This window comes from Engraulis encrasicolus, chromosome 3 (assembly GCF_034702125.1).
Source record: "Engraulis encrasicolus isolate BLACKSEA-1 chromosome 3, IST_EnEncr_1.0, whole genome shotgun sequence".
Lineage (NCBI taxonomy): Eukaryota > Metazoa > Chordata > Actinopteri > Clupeiformes > Engraulidae > Engraulis > Engraulis encrasicolus.
In genome coordinates, this window is record NC_085859.1 from 11127004 (window position 1) to 11147630 (window position 20627).

General features: G+C 44.8%; 1 protein-coding gene across 3 annotated transcripts in view; it reads right to left on the reverse strand.

The window, feature by feature from the left end:
- gfra2a (GDNF family receptor alpha 2a) overlaps nucleotides 1–20627 on the reverse strand; it is a 205125-nt gene that overhangs the window by 125157 nt on the left and 59341 nt on the right. For 2 of the 3 annotated variants that reach the window (XM_063194733.1, XM_063194735.1), the window contains exon 3: nucleotides 3537–3602. In XM_063194733.1, the coding sequence (XP_063050803.1) occupies nucleotides 3537–3602 (66 nt within the window). The remainder of the gene's footprint in view (nucleotides 1–3536; nucleotides 3603–20627) is intronic. The other variant, XM_063194734.1, reaches the window with a different exon arrangement.

Consider the following 20627-nt stretch of genomic DNA (forward strand, 5'->3'; position numbering starts at 1 on the left):
TAACAAGTTCTCAAGTTATTTCTTTCACTCAACACATCTTTTGTGTGATGTTGTGTGCACAGCCAAACCTTAGATCAACCCAACCAAGTTGAGTTAAATGAATGAAATGGAATAATAAAAAAAAAGATTGTGTACATGATTAAATCTGGAGGAAATACTGTTACTAATATGTAGACGTATATGATTTAATCGGGTGGACAGTCATCATTGCTTATGCTCTGAACAACACAGTATAAAAAAAGTTGGGGGAACATCAGGAGTACGTCTAGGGAACCAGACGTGACCAGACCTACGTTCTCTGTTACTAGGGCATACAATGGCGCAGACAAACTCCATCACCTCGAGGAGGCGGGGGCTCTCTGGAGTACTTCTAACTCCACACAATTTAACAACTTCATTTGTCACTGACAGTGGAGAGCATCTCACTCCATTTGGTGTTGGAATTACTCCAATAGTGTTAATAAGCCTTAACACTGCAAAATTAACACTGGCAAATTTACTGTGTAGAAAGCATTAGCCACGGACCTTCCAGTCCAGTTGAGCCCATGTTAATTAATTCAGGTCAAACAAAAAAATATACGACAGTGTGTGGAATTTGACGCCTAAGCGTATAGATTCCAATGTCTCCACAGCCATTGTGGAAACTGCCCGCATTGGTTGGCCTCCAAAACTTCATCAGTTAACCCTTGTGAGGTGTTTGTGTTTTTGTTACATAGAAGGTGTTCAGAAAGTGAATAAACTCAATCCAAGCTCTCGGATTGAGCACCCAGTGCTCTTATCGTGCAAGGTTGAAATATTGATGCACAACTGAAGGATCAAACAATATCTGCACTCCTTTTTTCCACATAATTCGCCTTGTCTACTCAACATGTGATCACTATTGTATTAGAGAATATGGATGTATAAGCCCCCCAAAGTGATAAGGGTCAAAATGACCTGGGAACACTAGCCTGGCGACGCCATCCATGTATTCCACCCAAAGATTTTTTTTGGCTCCGCACATTGTCTGGCAAAAGCCTCGACCTCGGTTCTCTCAGTGTTTCGCCAATCAGCAAACAGTTGAGAGTGGTGACGTAGAACTCACCCGCGAGCTCCGTTACTGATTGGTTAAGATAACTATTTTCACACTTTTGTTATTTGTATGCTTTTGTCGTTGTCGTTATAACGTAACAGGCATGCTAATGAAGCACAATATGGGTTTTAATTTGAGTTTGGAACTTCAATTAATTTAAATGATTGAGTAAGATCAGACTATCTCCCATCGTCCACGGAGACGGATTCCTCATTGCTTTTGCCAGACTGATTGACGGAGTCAACAGTCGGCTATTCGCCCAGGCTATGGGGAAATGTACAGGGTTGGGTTAGGAAGGGAGGATTCAAAAAAAAAAATTCCGATTCATGTTCCTCACTGAAAATGAGCCGAAGCCAGTGAATCTCAGTGTGAAAGAATAATAACTGATACTATTTCTCTCAAGCTAAAAACTGAAAATGGGTCAAAATGACCCAAACACCTTACAAGGGTTAATGTCATCCACTATGTAGTGTTGGCACCCAAGATTCCATCTACCCGTTCAAAAGATATCGTGTAAACAGTGAACCTGTGACAGAATGTCAGACGGCTGCACAGACAGTAGGAGCCACTGATCTCCATTAATCACCCCCACACATTAACCCCTTGTATGTCTCATGAAAGTTGCATGGTACAGTAAGCACAATGACAGGGCAGAACATAAATGGCCCCTATTATGGGCGGCCAACCCGAGAAAAGTGGTGCCTACAGTACCGCCTACTCATATGGGAGTCAGAGGTGAAAGTGCAGTTTTCACATCCAGCGTCCTTCATTTGCTTGTTTCCATATGATGCATGTAATCGGGGCCCTAAATGCACTTTTTTCATCACCAGCAGCCAAAATGGCCAGTGGATGTTAATCTCGCTAGGCCAGAAATGTCAAACCCAGGCCCGAGAGCGAAATTTGGTCCGCAGAGACATTTTATTTGGCCCACAAGATCATTCAAATGTGTATTACAGTTGCCCCACATACACCATTAATGTAGAGTGTAACTGAAGAGTTCAGATGCAAAACCCCTTAAGTGCCTTTTCAGAAAACTATCTTAATTCATTTTTATTTAATACAAAGCTATCAAAATTGCATATATTTTTTTATTTATTTATGTAATATAACTATTTATATGTATTATCAAGTACATGAATGTAAACCAAACCAACAACGGGGTTCTCTAAAAATATAGAAAAGCAGGTCTTCAGAAATGGAGTTAGAGGGTTTTGCATCTGAACTGAAGACATGAACATGAAATTTGGATGTGCAGACACATTTGAACTACCATGTATGATGGGGAAGAGTGTGTGTGAAATTTAACTATGAAGTATGAAGAGCATGTACCCACAATTTTAATCCACTTTTAAAAAACACGACTTTGTTCCATATCTTGATTTTGGCACTCAGCCAATTTGAATTTGACGTCCCTGCACTAGGCAATCATTCACTCACTAATGGGTCAAAGTGTCTAGTAAAGACTGCTATTCGCACAAACAACACCACATATGCCATGGCAAGACACTATACGGAAGCCAAACATGGGTCACCGGCCTCACTTAAGTTTTGGGGCATTGAGCGTATTGTCACACCACCTAGAGGTGGAGATGTGATTAAAAAACTCTTATGCAGAGAGGCTTTTTGGATACGCTGAACTCACTCGAACCCTCTGGCCTCAATGAGGAGCTGAGCTTGTCTTGTTTTCTGCAATGTTAGAGCAATATACACCTAGAGTTATGATCCTGTACCTTTACTGGTGTTAATGGTCTACTCTTAAATCTGGTGGGCTATATGTTTATTTCTTTTCCAATTATAGGGCTTTTGGGATTCCTTTCTTGGTTCCCCCCTTTTCATATGTATATTTGATATGTATATATATATATATATATATATATTTGATATATATATATATAGATATATATATATATATTTGCATCTTTATATGTGCATTGTTTTTGTTTTTGTAAATAGTTTGTGGGTGTGGGCAACCTGAGTGAGACCTTGGGAGAAGGACCAATAGCCTAATGCCACGGTGCATAGGCCTACACCTGCTGAATCAGGGCCTCAGATAATTAGGCTCTTCTCTCCATTCCACTCATGGACTCTGATGAAGATGGTCTAACCATCGAAACGTTAGTCATGTTGTGCACTTGAATAAAAAATCTGTGCATCTGTGCTGCTCCGGTGTTGTCCTTCAAGTGGCTAGTGGCTAAGTCTTTTCTACTATCCAAACTGAAATTTCTCCAGGATTTGGCCGGTTGGCTGATTTTAATGTAAAGCCCTGCATGTGTTATACCGGTAATATACTGTATATTATTTATTCAACCTGAGTGAGGTCAAAGACCACAAGAGATTAAACATCAGACTAAAGATCAGACTTGATCTTTAACTAAGTTGAGTGCAATGGCGGGGTGAGGCGAGGGCTGATGATGAGACTGACAAAATAAAAGGTGACAGAGAGACAAGGGAACAGGACACGCACCCTTACCTTGGATGGGGGCCAGTCGCTGGAACCGCTCGTATGGGGAGGCTTCGTAGAACTCCTCAGCTGTGAAAACAAAATGACAAGCCTGAGTCACAAAGGGGTGCAAGTTTTTTGCATGGCGAAATGTCATGCGCGTTGAGCTAAATTGGAACAGAAAGCTCTGTGTGTGTTTGTGTGTGTGTGTGTGTGTGTGTGTGTGTGTGTGTGTGTGTGTGTGTGTGTGTGTGTGTGTGTGTGTTTATGTGTGTGTGTGTGTGTGTGTGTGTGTGTGTGTGTGTGTGTGTGTGTGTGTGTGTGTGTGTGTGTGTGTGTGTGTAGGGAGGGATGTGGGTCGGTTGATAAATGATATGCCTTATATACAGATATACAGTAACAGGGAGTCTTGTCTTTATTTTTGCTTCTATTTTTCCTGTTCGTTAAAATATCTCTGTAAGTGGCTGTCGTTTGAGCCCCCAAAAACTCTAATTGAATGTGCTTATGCATTTTGAGACAGACAAATGTGTGTGTCTGTACACATACTACATGTGTGTGAGGGAGGGGAGTGTGTGTGTGTGTGTGTGTGTGTGTGGGGGGGGGGTATTGTGATAACCTAGAGGTTGTTCTCTAATGGTCAAAGACTCCTCTGAACCCAGAAACAGCTATATTGCCCGCTTGAAAGGTCAATAGCATGTCAGATGTCTTGCTGGGAGCCCATGGTGACGGCATCCATGATTGATGCCATCTGGCTTTGTCAGCAATGCACCCAGCGTGCACAGCTATGATTGCTATACTGTAAAGGCTACTCTAATCGCAGCCACAGACAGGTTTGGCTGGGCCCAGGACAAAGTCATCTGAACGGGCCCCCTACCTAATGCATTAAATGGGGAGCCAATTCTGGGGCCCCTCTCTCACTGGCCCCTTTGTCCACCCCCCTGTCCCCCCCAACTTCCCTTGTCGGCTCCACCTCCCACAGTATGTCCAGCAGAAAAGAGCACAGAAAAACACACGCCGATTCCCTTTCATGCTATAAAGGGAAAATTGACAACATCGTCCTTTTGACATGTCAGATAGCATGCCATGAAACTGAACAAGCATGCCAGTCGATTTCAAATGCTTTGTGGGCACTGCGGATGTACAGTACATCAGGCTGTGGTCGACTCTATTATGACACAAGAAAATGGCAACATTTATGTTTTACATAACTAGTACTAAACTAGTCCTAAATGAAATAAGATGAAAAACAAGCACAAATAAACGTAGGAGTGCACTGTTAACATCATAGGGGAATCATCTCGCTCAGCTGTGGCATTATTCCATTTGAGACATGCAAGCTGCCGTGTCCTGAAACACATGACAGGACGTCTGGGATAACGTGATCTTACTTTGGATAACATCAGACCACTACAGCAACCCGAGACCATACTGTAACCGCTTCTTCAGTCTTCATTTTAATATTGTTATGCTTTCACACTATGAAGAAAATTGAAGCCCGGAAGAGTGTGCTAGCAAAATACGTTGCCAAAGCTGTGATTTAGCTATGCAGTCTGAATGATGGACGCTGAAGTGTTCTAATCACAACAATATCCTCAGACGCAAATTTTGTATTTCTTTTATGCAAAATGTCTACCAACAGATGGCGCAGCAGTTGTGTTTTCATTAATGTACTTCGACTTTCATTACTTCATTCTCTGCTCCAAAAATAATTCCATCTTCGACAATAAACATCAACAATTCTGTAAGACTACACATGCTCACACTTCGCAGTGTGCCAAAGACCTTCTGTGCAAATACAATACAATTGGGTATATGCCACTCTTATTGTGACGCACTTACTGGCCAAATCCATTGATGTCTATGCACTTGAAAAAGAGGCTGCTGAATGCCTAAGCCCTTTTTAAGAAAAGCTACCCTCAGCCTATAAAAAAATGAAATATCTCAGCCTCTGAAGCACATAAAAACATGCCATAAGTTGCATTTAATCGCTAAGACCCTCATCTTGCATTAGAATGTGTTCATCCAACTAGAACATACCAAGACTTTTAAAATAAAATTGTCTTAAATCTCATGAGCCTGAATGTTGCGTCACGTAGCTCCAGGCGCCAGGGCCAATGTTGCACAACACAACATCCAGCAGCAATGGATTAATACTGACTGGTCTTCATGTGTCATGTCACTTCTATTAGACCAAGGGGTGTAACGCGCTCAACTCAAACAAAGTGAACAACTGGGTGCTCATTCCTTGAGAATATATGAATTAAATAAAGAGCAGGACAGCACTCCAAGTTTTTTGTAGTTTATTGCCCGTCAGACGTTTCGGGGTTAACCTTCTTCAGTGTCTGGCTTTATTCAATACATGTCATTTCTAGCGTGCCTGATGAAGACCCTGTTGGGTCGAAACGTAGCATGTCTTGAATAAACCTTCAAAGCGGAGCTGCACTGTGCTCACTTACACCCTTTCTATTGTCCGATAGGCTACGTCTTTGTCCTGCACCTGAACTCACCGAGGTGGGATGCGCTACATACTTTTCCTCATCTGAAGAACATGTCATTTCTACACCATATAGGCTCTAACTGCTTGTATGGGTCGACGCTGTAGGCAGTGCTACTACTTACTACTCTGGTAAGATGCAATGGAAGAAAAAATGAGCACAAATTAGCCATGCACAACCACCCTCCCATCCTCCCATCCCTTCAATCCCACCCTCCCACTCACACACACACACACACACACACACACACACACACACACACACACACACAGCACAGCACCCCCCCCACACACACACACACACACACACACACTGCATCAGCCCTCTCTCAGGATCTCCCTAATCCACCGTTTAAAATTCACAGCCATTCTGTCGGTCCCCGCTGAGCCCTCCCATGTGTGATGGTTCTGCATTCTGATCCCTTACCAAAAAAAAGAAGGGAAAAGAAAAACAGAGGATGCGGGAGGGGGAAGAAGAAAAAAAAGATGGCAGTGGTGACTTGCTGTGGTCGGAGCGATTGTAATGGAGGGTGGGCAGCAGGCAGCTGTAAAACAAAAACACGGTTGGCAATAAACGACCAGCACACACGCGCGCACGAGAAAGAGAGAGAAAGAGACAGAGAGAGAGAAAGAGACAGAGAGAGAGAGAGACAGAGAGAGAGAAAACGCCCTCCACGACACGTGCCTGGGATAACTAGCCATCCGTAGAGAAGACCACATCAACAGTTGCTCTGTTGTAGAGCCATTTTGCATGCCAGAGTAATTTCAGGATTTAGCCCTTAGTGTCTGTGTGCGTGTGTGTCTGCCCTTCTCTCTCTCTGTCTCTCTCTCTCCCTCCCCCCCCCAACTATCTCTCTCATTCTTTCTTATTCTCCCTCTTTCCTAATCTGATAGCTGTGGAGAACACAGGCGTGCTTGTTGCTTGCTTTGCATCGCTCGTCAAAAGGAAACTGGGTTGCCTCGAACAGAGGACTAAGCATGTTTTCTCTCAAAGCCTGGTGGGCAGAGTGGGAATAAACCATATGAAATGATGTGACAAACAGAAATTATAGCAAAGCCGACAAGTAGACAATCAAGAAAAGCAAAATACAGCGCCACTACACTTCACTACACCACACTACTATTCTACACTACACTACACTACACTTTACTATACTATAATACTATACTATACTATAGCCTACTATACTATACCAGATTTTCTAGGTTCCTTTTCATTGTCTCTGACGAGAGGCCTACTTTATGATATTGTAGACCCACTATATTAGCATAGCACTGCATATGCTATGCTAGATAGTGCTATACAATACTATGCTACTATACTATACGATACTATACGATACGATACGATACTATACTATACTATACTGTAATATACTATACTATACTATACTGTAATATACTATACTATAGGCCTAAACTATACTATAAACCTAATATTGTATAGAAGAGAGAGGAAAAAATCATGAGCTGCAACCCATGCCTGTGAAAAGTGCCTTTCACCCTCCTATAGAGGAGAGAACAGGCCAAGAAGTGCGGAGTGGAGCAAATGGGAATTGGGAAAAGGTAGTGTTTGTGGAGGAGAGCGTGAGGAGACGCAAGAAGCCAAATGAGAGGAGACGTGAATACAACCTGTCTGGCTAGATGTGAGGAAACGGCCTTCTCTCTCTCTCTCTCTCTCTCTCTCTCTCTCTCTCTCTCTCTCACACACACGCACACACACACACACACACACACACACACACACACACACACACAAACACACACACACACACACACACACCCCTCTTCAGTAAACACCTCCACACATCTAGCACACACCTTCACAAACACACAAACACACACATACACACACACACACACACACACACACACACACACACACACACACACACACACACACACACACACTGAAACACACCTCAGCACTAGGGAATGCGCTTGGTATGCGTACGGCACTTAGGCCGCCTCGTAACCGCTCAGGCCCATCTCCTTCCTGCCTTTATCTGGGCTGTCAGCGAAGATCATGGGTCGATGAGCGCCCGGCGATGGCCGCCGTCACCACCGCGCCGTGACGTGATGAGAGACGACGCGCCTGTGTGTGCGCGCGCGTGTGTGTCTGTGTGTGTGCGTGTGCGTGTGCGTGTGCGTGTGTGTAGATGTGTGTGTGCGTGTGCGCGTGCGTCTCTGTGTGTCTGTGTGTGTGCGTGTGTGTATCGTCACACACATGCATCAAGCTTGCAGATCCAATCTAAAATTCTCACGTGTACCCACAGGTCCCGAGGCGGAGTATATAGTATGCTACCCAACCACGCAATAGGTAGGCTAGAATAGAGGGGGATCCCCTGAAACAAGCCTGAAAGATCCAGATACCATACCTGTGCACACAAACAAATAGGCCTACCTGTGCACACAAACACATACCTGGGGCCTCATGTACGAAGCTCACTTACGGACAAAAAAGCTACTTAAGTTGTTTTCCACGGCCACGGTCAGATGTACTAAAACAGACTAGACGTGGAAAACTGCGGATCTCCACGCGAATTTCAGGGCTGCTGTGGAAGTTTCCGTAAGCGTGGAAGTTGTCGTAAGTGGTGCATTGCGTCTTTTTGGCGGCACTCAGAGGCATGCAGCGCAACTACATGTGTTGCACGCGGTCGGAAATATTGCAGAGATGCAGCCAGTTAAACGTGGATTTTAATGTTGAGGCGCGTGATTTAAAAAATGAAGAAAACCACCTCAATCATATTATTGTTGAGGCAGCTGGTTAAAATGAAACGGACTCATGGAACTATCCTGGAATTACAACGAAATTGGATGCCCATCAGCAGTATTATTTCAAGTATTAAGCAGCTATTAAACATTGAATATTTTCTGGATCTGCGTGTCTTCTCGCATTTGTTGGGAACGTCCTCACCGCAGTGCCTGTCTTCTTTAATAACACTAGGCCTACTGTAAAATTAGTCCATCCATTAACAGGTGATTTTATAGGCTAACTGAGTATTGGCTGCAAGTTATTCATAGGCCTACATGTGGCGTAGCCTACATTTGTCATCTTTCATATTTATAGGCCTACCCGACATAAATGTGTAGCCTATTTCTCTGAAGCCTTGGCGACTGCCTCATCGCAATGTGTTTTGATGCCTTGTAAATATCAATTGTTGGGAAACCATTGTACTGCAGTATAACATGACAGATTTTTCTGCAGTCCTCACATTAAGTATTAGGCTACCGATGCCTGATTTTATACACGCCAAAGTATTTTTGTAAGGCGCGCAGCCTTTTTCCTTTTAAATTGGCTACCTCCGAAACAGCGCCTTCACCTCGCATGAAATATATTTCCCGCGTTCCCCTTCCCGCGTTCCCTTTCCAATTCTATCAACCAATGAATGCACATGAATGGGTCTGTTCATACTAATTAGAATATTCATATAGAATATTTAAGGGAGGAGGCAAGGCGGAGACTTGGGCCCGTGTGTGCTCGTGCATGTGCGCAAGATTTCACGTCAAAACCTGGTTACGCACTTATTGATACATCCGGATTTTTTTGTCCGTAAGTAACTTCAAAGATTTTCGCGTCCGCACTTTCTTGGTAGGAAATCCACGCACTTCTTTGTACATGAGGCCCCTGTACACAGAAAAAAAACACAGCCACACATAACCTACATAAGACACACTAACCTCCCTCACACAAACACACATGCATGTTGATCTCCTGAATGAGTGCCAAAAGTATAGACACACACACACACACACAAACATAGCCTACTCGTGCGCTCACACACGCACGCACGCACGCACGCACACACACACACACACACACACACACACACACACACACACACACACACACACACACACACACACACACACACACACACACACACACAGTGCTTGCATTTGAGGAAGAATCAGACATCATCCTTTTCCCCAACAACCATGTCTGTGAGATGTCAACACCGGGCTGTGTGCGTGAGCGTGTGTGTGTGTGCGTGTTTACATGCGTTCGTGCGTCCGTGCGTGTGTGAGTGTGTGCGTGCGTGCAAGTCTGTGTCTCTGTGTGTGTGAGCAGACTTCCAAGTGCTGTGTGCGTTTCTGTGTGTGTGTGAGTGTGTGTGTATGATTGTGTGTGTGTGTGTGTGTGTGCGCGCGCGTGTGTGCATACATGTGTCTGTGTTTCTGTGTGTCTGTGTTTCTGTGTGTGTGTGTGTGTGTGTGTATGTGCGTGCGTGCATGTGTGTGTGTGTGTGTGTGTGTGTGTGTGTGTGTGTGTGTGTGTGTGTGTGTGTGTGTGTGTGTGTGTGTGTGTGTGTATGGGCGTGTTGTCAACACCAAGCTGACCACAGGAGTTTCAAGTCACACTGATGAAGTCTTCTGTTGCGTCTTACTGTTTACTCTCTCTCTCTCTCTCTCTCTCTCTCTCTCTCTCTCTCTCTCTCTCTCTCTCTCTCTCTCTCTCTCTCTCTCTTTCTCATCCTCTCACTCAATCCACTCTTGTCTGTCACCCCCATCCCAACAGCTCTCTTTCTCTCTGGTCATCAATCTTTCCATCACACACTCTCTCTTGCTCTCTCTGTCTTCCTGTCTTTCTGTCTTTCTGTCTCTCTCTGTCTCTCTCTCTCTCTCTCTCTCTCTCTCTCTCTCTCTCTCTCTCTCTCTCTCTCTCTCTCTCTCTCTCTCTCTCTCTCTCTCTCTCTCTCTCCATCATGAAACGTCTCTCACCTCTCTCACTCTCCCCTGTAATCCCTGTGTGCACTCCTGTGAGACTGAGTAATACGTAGGGATCAGGGTCACTGTCAGCTATGACTTGGCCTGGGACAAAATCAGCTGAAGACTCAGCCCCACTACATACAGTGTAATGAGTACCCAATTTTGGGCCCCCTCCCTGGGACAGCTGACCTATTTCTCCCCCCTGTCTACGGACCTAGTATTACCCAGGGATTACATCCAGCCAAATGCAGCAGAGATGTCTGACCTGTACTTGCTCAGCTGCATGTATAGTTCATAGAGCATTATTTTGCCTTTTTCTGTCTTCTGAAGTGGTGGATGAAGTTGTTTTCCAGTTGGTTGAAAAGCACAACCTGTGGCTGGTTGTATTACCTAGCATTGAACTGTACCACATCACATCACTGCTTTACATGACAGGACCTTGCTGTTATGGCTCACTCTCCTCTATTCTGGGAGACAGGGTGAACGAAAATTAAAGATGCAGTCTCTCTTTCTCTCTCTCTCTCTCTCTCTCTCTCTCTCGCTCTCTCTCTCTCTCTCTCTCTCTCTCTCTCTCTCTCTCTCTCTCTCTCTCTCTCTCTCTCTCTCTCTCTCTCTCTCACGCACGCACGCACGCACACTGTTAAGTTGTGTGAAGCTTGGAATTGAAGCTTTGTGTTGTTGAACTAACAAAGATTCTCACAACTTACAATTAAAAAACTTAAATTAACTTCAAATCACAAATTTACCAGCTGCCTCAGAATTCCAAGTCCATATAAATTGTTATTATACATTGTGTGAAGCTTTTAATTGAATATTTGTGAAGCTTTGTGTTCAAACAACACATAGTAGCTTCAATTCAACACAATTTACAATAAGGATTTAAATTAACTTGGAATTCTGAGGCAACTGCCTTTTTTTTTTTTTTTACAGTGAATCTTTTCTCACTCTCTTCAAATACCAGCCCCCTGTACGATCTTCTCTTTTCTCTTTCTCCACCCACACCCCTGCTCTCTCTCTCTCTCTCTCTCTCTCTCTCTCTCTCTCTCTCTCTCTCTCTCTCTCTCTCTCTGACTCATCACCTGGCTTGCTCCCGACCACCAGGTCAGCGTGTCCCTTTCTTCACCCCTCTGCTCCTCTTCTTCATGTCACTAACTCAGAGAGGTGTACAACATGCGCTCGCCTGTTCTCACCTCTCGCTTCACTACTCCCCAGCTAACCTCAGCTGGTTGCAATTGTTTGTGTCTGTGACTCTGTTGCCTTTTGTGTGTGTGTGTCTGTGTGTGACGTGTGTGTGTGTGACGTATGTGTGTGTGTATGTGTGTGTGTGTCTGTGTGTGTGTGTGTGTGTGTCTGTGACGTGTGTGTGTGTGTGTGTGTGTGTGTGTGTGTGTGCGTGCGTGTGTGTGTGTGTGCGTGTGTGTGTGTTTGCATGTGTGCGTGTGTTTATCAGATTGAATGTCGAGGGAGACAGAGACAGGGAGGCAGAGTGGGAGGCAGGCTTTATCTAATTCGAAGCAGGCCCCCTTGGATTGTGCATTCAGCACAAGGCGAGCGCTCCACGGCAGCAAAAGTAAATGTCATCAATAAAGCATCATAAAGATCACCTCGACCCTTGTGAAAATGCTTTGGCATATGTTCAAGAGATGCTTGGATGAATTCTCGTTCTCTCTCTCTCGCTCTCTCTATATATCTCTCTCTCACTCTGCCTTTTTCTCTCATTCCTCTCATATCCTTTCTCAAACTCTCTCCCCCCCCTCTCTCACTCTTGTGGCCTCTCTCTCTCTCACTCATGCTTGCTCTCTCTCTCTCTCTCTCTCTGTATCTCTCATGCTCTCTCTCCATCTCTCTCTCTCTGTGTTTCTGCATCACACTCTTCTTCTCCTCTCTCTTCTCCTCCTCTCTCCTTCTCTGTGCCCCCTCTATCTCTGCCTGTCCTTATATACTCAATGTTTTCCTACCCTTTGCTTTTAATTGGACTGTAAACCAAACAGTGGAAAAATAATGTGCCCCTCTCCAAGGCTTATGTGCGCACAAAACAACACACACTTAAAATATACAGAGAGGTGTGTGTGTGTGTGTGTGTGTGTGTGTGTGTGTGTGTGTGTGTGTGTGTGTGTGTGTGTGTGTGTGTGTGTGTGTGTGCGTGCACACGTGTGTGTGTGTGTGTGCGTGTGTGTGTCTATGTGCGTGTGTTTATTTGTGCGTGCGCGTGTGTGTGCGTATGCGTGTGTGCGTGTGTGTGTGTGCGTGCACGTGTGTGTGTGCGTGCGTGTGTGTGTGTGCGCATAGTGTGCGCGTAGTGTGTGTGAGTGATTGTGTTGTGTGTTTATGTGTGTGTGTGTGCGCACGCGTGCCTTGTGTGTGCGTGTTTTTCTATCTGTCAAAGGTAGATTGATAACGACATTTAAAGCCTGCCATCGCTACCACAAGAAAACAACGTCACAGAGTTGTTGTTTCTCCTTCGTTCTCTTATTTTTTTCTGCAACCTTGATTCCTGTCGGTCTGTCTGTCTTGTCACCCTGCCTTTTCCAAATGCCATAATGCCTCACAAGTTGAGCAATATACAGTTGAAGTGGGACACTGCGTGACAGCGGGCAAGCAGAGGCGGAATTTCCATTAGGCAAACCTAGGCAATTAGCCTCGCGAGCCATCCTACGTACTTCCGCCAAAGGATTGGCTCCACTACTGTAGTCTGGCCGTGCTTCTCTGTGGAGTGCCTGGAGCAGTAGAATTTTGATCGCAACGCCCCCCCAGAAAACAGCCAATAATCGAATACGCCCCCCACGTGGGGACGAAAGGGGGAGGACGCTCGTGACAATGACGTACACATCAGCGCCAGAGCCATTGGTCTGCGCTATGTTGTTGTTGAGTAACTGCCAGCGATTGGGTGAGAGGTGTCCAATAATTTCAAACCATAACTGAGTGCAAACTTCCTGCTTCCTACAACCGCTTCAGAGCAAACAAATGCCAGACCATAAATACGAAATGAAATGGTAGTATTATGGGATGGTCAGGACCAGGCTACTAGGCAATTGCCTTGGGCCCCGACCAAATCTGCCCTCCATAGGGGCCCCAACTGTCAAGCCGATCGCGGTAAACACACAAAAGAATGTCAAGTCAGCGCAGATATATATGGCACAAAACACTAAAATAGCAGAAATTGTATGTGTATAGTGTATAATGACTTTTGAGGAGCTCCATGTTTTATATTTCGCCTAGGGCCACAAAATGGCTAGATCCGCCCCTACGGGCAAGGCCTGCTAAGGGCAAGGACACCTGCAGTGACAGAAAAATCGCCCACAGGGCCCCAGGGCCAGACACAGCATGCTGCCACTACCTCCACCCCCCATAGAGCCTGCCAAGCTCACTATTGGGCCCCCACCACCACCACTACAGCAGGGCCCTGTGCCCTGGGGCAAATGCCCTGCCTACTCCCACAGAGCTCTGCCCTCCCTGGGCACCTGAGCTTTATGACAGCCAGAGGCCAGCTGACCAGCTGTGAGTGAGCATTGAGGCCAGGGCAGCTCACCCACAGAGACTGTTAAGGCCTTTCTGTCACCACGGGTTGCCTGAAATGCATGTGTGTATACGGGAGGTGCGTGTGAGCATGTGTGCGTGTGTGTGTGTGCCCGTGTGTGTGTGTGTGTGTGTGTGTGTGTGTGTGTGTGCACGTGCACATGTGCATGTTTGCGAGAGAGTTGCTGTGTCCAATCTGTGTGTGTGTGTGTGTGCACATGCATTTGTGCACATTTCTGAGGGAGTCGCTGTGTCCAATCAGAAGGTCTGGCGGCTGGCTGGTCAGGAGCAGACCTGAACCCCTTCCTGTGGAGAAGTGACAATCCAGGAGGCAACTCCGCTCTGACTGAACCCAGCACTCTCTCTCCGTCATCTGCTGCAGCTGTACACCACTAACTGCTAAGTGTTATCCTCAAGCAGAGGCGCATCTTGTCACCAGGCTAGGCAGGCAGCCGCTTGGGGCCCCCAAGCCAGATGGTGAATAACAGCTAAGACTTAAAACTACAGTAGTGGCAATTTGTTGCGAATGTTCCATCTTTTGAATTTTCGCTTGGGGCCCCAATTTACCCTAGAATGGCCCCTGTCCTCAACCTTGGCCACAGTCTCCCCTATATAATATCAACACCTTTATCCACAGTCTCCCCTATATAATATCAACACCTTTATCCACAGTCTCCCCTATATAATATCAACACCTTTATCCACAGTCTCCCCTATATAATATCAACACCTTTGTCCACAGTCTCCCCAATATAATATCAACACCTTTATCCACAGTCTCCCCAATATAATATCAACACCTTTATCCACAGTCTCCCCTATATAATATCAACACCTTTATCCACAGTCTCCCCAATATAATATCAACACCTTTATCCACAGTCTCCCCAATATAATATCAACACCTTTATCCACAGTCTCCCCTATATAATATCAACACCTTTATCCACAGTCTCCCCAATATAATATCAACACCTTTATCCACAGTCTCCCCTATATAATATCAACACCTTTATCCACAGTCTCCCCAATATAATATCAACACCTTTATCCACAGTCTCCCCAATATAATATCAACACCTTTATCCACAGTCTCCCCTATATAATATCAACACCTTTATCCACAGTCTCCCCAATATAATATCAACACCTTTATCCACAGTCTCCCCTATATAATATCAACACCTTTATCCACAGTCTCCCCTATATAATATCAACACCTTTATCCACAGTCTCCCCAATATAATATCAACACCTTTATCCACAGTCTCCCCTATATAATATCAACACCTTTATCCACAGTCTCCCCAATATAATATCAACACCTTTATCCACAGTCTCCCCTATATAATATCAACACCTTTATCCACAGTCTCCCCAATATAATATCAACACCTTTATCCACAGTCTCCCCAATATAATATCAACACCGTTATCCACAGTCTCCCCTATATAATATCAACACCTTTATCCACAGTCTCCCCAATATAATATCAACACCTTTATCCACAGTCTCCCCAATATAATATCAACACCTTTATCCACAGTCTCCCCTATATAATATCAACACCTTTATCCACAGTCTCCCCAATATAATATCAACACCTTTATCCACAGTCTCCCCAATATAATATCAACACCTTTATCCACAGTCTCCCCTATATAATATCAACACCTTTATCCACAGTCTTTCTTGATCTCATCTTACTGTACCCATCACCCCACTATTGGCAGCATTAATACCATTTCAGCCAGTGGTGTAGTCCAGTGGTTCTTAACCTGGGGTGCGGGCACCACCTGGGGGAGCGCCAGAGATTTCAGGGGGTGCACGGAATTGTGTTTGTGTTGAGGTTGTGACCAAAATTCTGTTAGCAAACATTATAATTAGGCCAAATCAAAACCAAATTTAAACCGGTTTTGGTCCCCATGTCAAGTCATTAAGGTATTGATAAATGTTTCAAGCAAGAATCATTGTAATAAATCACTTAAATCATTTTATAGGGCGTATAGAAGTGTAGACGTTTGGGTTGGGGGTGTGCGGCTTGTCTTGGTCACAGGTAAGGGGGTGCGTGAAGAAAAAAAGGTTAAGAACCACTGGTGTAGTCTACGTAGAATGCAGGTATACTCAGTATACCCACTTCTAAATTTCAGGGATTTCAGTATACCCACTTCAAATTGATTGACCCATTGTTTTGAATAGCACAAATATATACAGCATACCCACTTCAAAACATGCTCAAATATACAGTATACCCACCATAAAAAAGTAGACTACACCACTGATTTCAGCTGTGAATGGGAGTTGTGTTTCTATGTGTTTACAGGCCTACACCCGGTCTAATTGGCGGACTGATCAGTTGCAGCCTGAAAGGTGGAAAATTCTGAACTTTTTTGGCAGAGTGAACGGAGCCAACGCACCCTGCAATGCATTTCACGTCCGTCCCCATTCAAAGTCAATGGGATCGATGAACAGTTGGTGCCTGTGTGAACGAGGGGTCAGTCTTAATCCCCTCCTCCACCACCACCCTGTGCGTTCCCTCACTCGAAACCTCTTTTCTGGCAGTGGGGTGCCGGGTGGGTCTCTGCGTGCAAGGCTGTAAAATATGTCATGCCCACCACACGGCTGCCTGTCAATGCCCATTTCCTAATCCCTAGGGATGAAGGGAATTGGCACCAGAGGGAATAACAGCAAAACAGCTGAGAGCACTCACACGTTCATTCATTCATTCATTAATTCATTCATTCATTCATTTATTCATTATTTTCTTTCTTTCTTTCTTTCTTTCTTTCTTTCTTTCTTTCGTTGGTTCGTTCATGTGATTTTTTTTGTTTCTTTTGTTTCGTTTGACATAAACATGAGGCTGATTATCGGAAAATATGCCACCTGTGTGTCAGTCAAACCGCCTCTAGGGAGAAGGGAGTGGTGTACTGTAGTTCTGCCCTTTTAATTTCCCTCCCTCCATCACTGCCTTCCTCCCATTTCCCATCCCTCCCTCCATCCCTCCCTCCATCCCTCGCTTCATCACCACATCATTAATCAGTCCTGTGTAGGCCTGCCCAACGTGCGTAGCGGAGGAGTGACAAAGGGAGAGGACGATGGGAAGTGGAATCTAATTGGGAGTGTGGCACTGGTGTGTGCGCTTGTGTGTGTGTGTGTGTGTGTGTGTGTGTGTCTGTGTGTGTGTGTGTGTGTGTGTGTGTGTGTGTGTGTGTGTGTGTGTGTGTGTGTGCGTGCGTGCGTGCGTGTGTGTGTGTGCCTGCATGTGTGCGTGCATTTGTGCGTGCGTGTGTGTGTTCGTGCGATGTGTGTGTGTGTGTGTGTGCGTGCGTGTGTGTGTGTGTGTGTGTGTGTGTGACGGTGGCACACATGTTATTCGCTGCTGAAGAGCTTTTTAATTGACATTGTGTTCTCTCTCTCGCTGTGTCAGGCATGTTGGTCGGGATTTCATCTGCAGCCATTAAGGCGCTAGTATAATTGATGAACTGGTGACCTCTTCTGTACAGAGAGCCATGCGATGTTACATCCTATTCCTTTTCAGTGTTGCCAGATTGGGCTGTTTACCGCCCAATTGGGCTGCTTAGGATGGCCTTGTGCGGGTAAAAATGGCATTTAGCAGAAAAACCCGCCCAATTTTTGCCATAGAAATCTATAGAATTGGGCGGCATGTTGTGCTTCTAGGCGGGTGTTGAGCATTTTTTGGGCTGGAAATCATCAGCCTCATCTGGCAACCCTGTTCCTTTTCATTCACCACACCAAGGGAAGCCAACAGGAGGGACAAAGGAGTCAATTGTCCCAGGCCCATGAGAGGAGGCAGGCCCGAAATTGAGACCCTCAATACATTGTAGTATGTATTGGGGGGGGGGGGGGGGGGGTCCATGCAAAGCTGTCAATGGCACCACACCCATGGTTCCAAGGCGTTTCTACCCAGGCTATGCCCGACGCAATATCATCAGTGTTGCTTCTAGTCAGACCACAAGCAATAGGCATATCGTTTCTTAGCCCCAGAAAAATCGGGAAACTCCACCCACTTTGTTGGGAATCAACTGCTCCAACAGTTCCACATCTCTCCGTAGAGGTGGTTTAAGCAGATATTCTATTGGGACTAAAGCTACGTTCACACACATCGCTGCTAGTTACTAGCTTCTCGCTCGCTCGCCTACTTGCCACTCTCTCATGGAATGTATGCACACTGCCAATGCACAGGCGAGAAGTACAGAACACTGCATTCCAATTGGTTATGTGCTTACTCGCCTCGCTCGAAGTTAAAATATTTTCAACTCGGGATCCACCCACATTGCAGCGCTTGTACACTACTCGCCTCCTCATCTCGCTGGAACACATAGACATTTTATTGACATAATTTGCTGATAATGTTTAGTATAAACTTCGGCATAGCCTTTTCTGGCCTCGACCAGTAGCAAACCAAGGGAGGCGGGTCAACCACGCTGTTTGGGAAACATTACTCGTTATGCATGGGTCAGACCTAGTCTCGAACAGATATTTGAAAGCTGATGATCGTCAGCCCAAGGTGTTTCTACGTAGCTGGACCTTGCAAGGGGCGATCATGGTGCAGTCAACAAAGTCAACAAATCAGTGGCTCCTCGTGTACATGTCGAGCTATAGTAATTTAACTAATCTAAACAATAAAACTTAACACAACGCTTACCATTTTTTCTGTTAGAGGTACTTGGAATTATTTTCAAAATATGACTTTGTATGCTTGTGATTTCCAACCTTTTTTTTTAAAACCTGGGACATCAAAGGCACCACTATTAAACCTTTCAAAACTTTGCTCCAAGCTCCTTTTTTGCACAATTACAGAGTAGGAGTGGGGGGTTAATGTTGTATGCCCTTCTCAAACTTTTTGGGGCAAACTGTTTAAATCAGGCATTACTTTTCTCTTTCTTTTTCCATTGGCATCTGAGGAAAGTACTCCTCTTCACCATCTGTTTACAACCAACCTCAAGATGATCCGGAGATTCAAAACATATGGCGTATGTGTATATTAATTTCACGAAAAATGTCTATTTTAGAGGGAGCGCATCAACAACACTTCTCTCCTGTAATTTCCCATTTTTTTCTCTCTTTTTTTTAGGTCAGCTCAGTGACTGGCTCATAACAAAGTCAGAGAAAATTGAAAAGGGAAATAAGAAGTGTTCAGGTTAGTGGAAATAAAAGTGTGTGTGTGTGTGTGTGTGTGTGTGCGTATGGTGCGTGCGTGTGTGCGTGTGCGTGTGCGTGTGGGTGTGTGTGTGTCTGTGTGTGCTTGCATGCATGTGTGTGTGTGTGTGTGTGTGTGAGGAGGGGGGAGGGGATGTTTGTGGACCAAAAAATAAAAATAAAAGTGCCTCTAGCATCTCCTCTGCGGGACGGCGTGCGTGACTTTGATGGATGTCTGGAATAATACAGAGGCAATAACCCTTATCCCTTCCCGGCCCCTTTCGTATTATACACCAGCCTTCTCACTGAATAAACACGTAACCAATAAATGCAGCATAATATTTAAGAGCGGAGGCTTAAAAATATATACGGTATATATCACTCACTCACATGAAAGACAGTGAGAGAGAGAGAGAGAGAGCAAAGAGAAGAGGCTTTGATAGAGATGAATAGCACTAGATAGGGAGAGAAAAAAAAATCTATTAAGTTTAGAAAAGAAAAATATGTACTTGACTTTGAGGAGAACCACTCCGTCTAACTTAATTAAGTCTGACAGCGTGGTTTGAGATGCACCAGGATGTAAATTGTTGTGAAGTATCAAAGAATGAAAAGGAGAATAAGAAAAGAAGTAAATAACTGGAGGGAGATGTGGAAATGAAGAGGGCATATTATTTGTCTGTGAATATCTTGATGTTTACTGGCTGTTTGAATTCATCATAAGGGATAATGTACTGTTGTGTTGAGAAACATACACACACACGCACGCACACATACACACCCACAAGCAGAGACACACACACACACACGCACGCACACACGCACGCACTAAGCACACATACACACCCACACACACACACACACACACACACACACACACACACACACACACACAAAAGAGAAGAAACAAGAGAGAAAGAAATAACAAATAGGGACAATTCCTTGTTTTCTAGTCTGGTTTTTCGAATGTAGTGTTTTTTTTCTCCTTTGTCACATAATCTTTCTTCTTCTGCCGCATGCTGTCCCTCATGGCTAATAAAAGGGAGGGGAGATTTATTTAAAATGACATCAGTACCCAGTCACCTCAACAATGACATCATCCCAAGAGGTCACTTATTTTGTAGAGTGCTTAACCTTTGCCATTGGTCTGCACCAAAAAAATCAATTGTGTATATGCAATAAGTTGGCTGTCAATGTCAAATTTTCTGCATACGAGGCAGCTCTAGTGTGTGTGTGT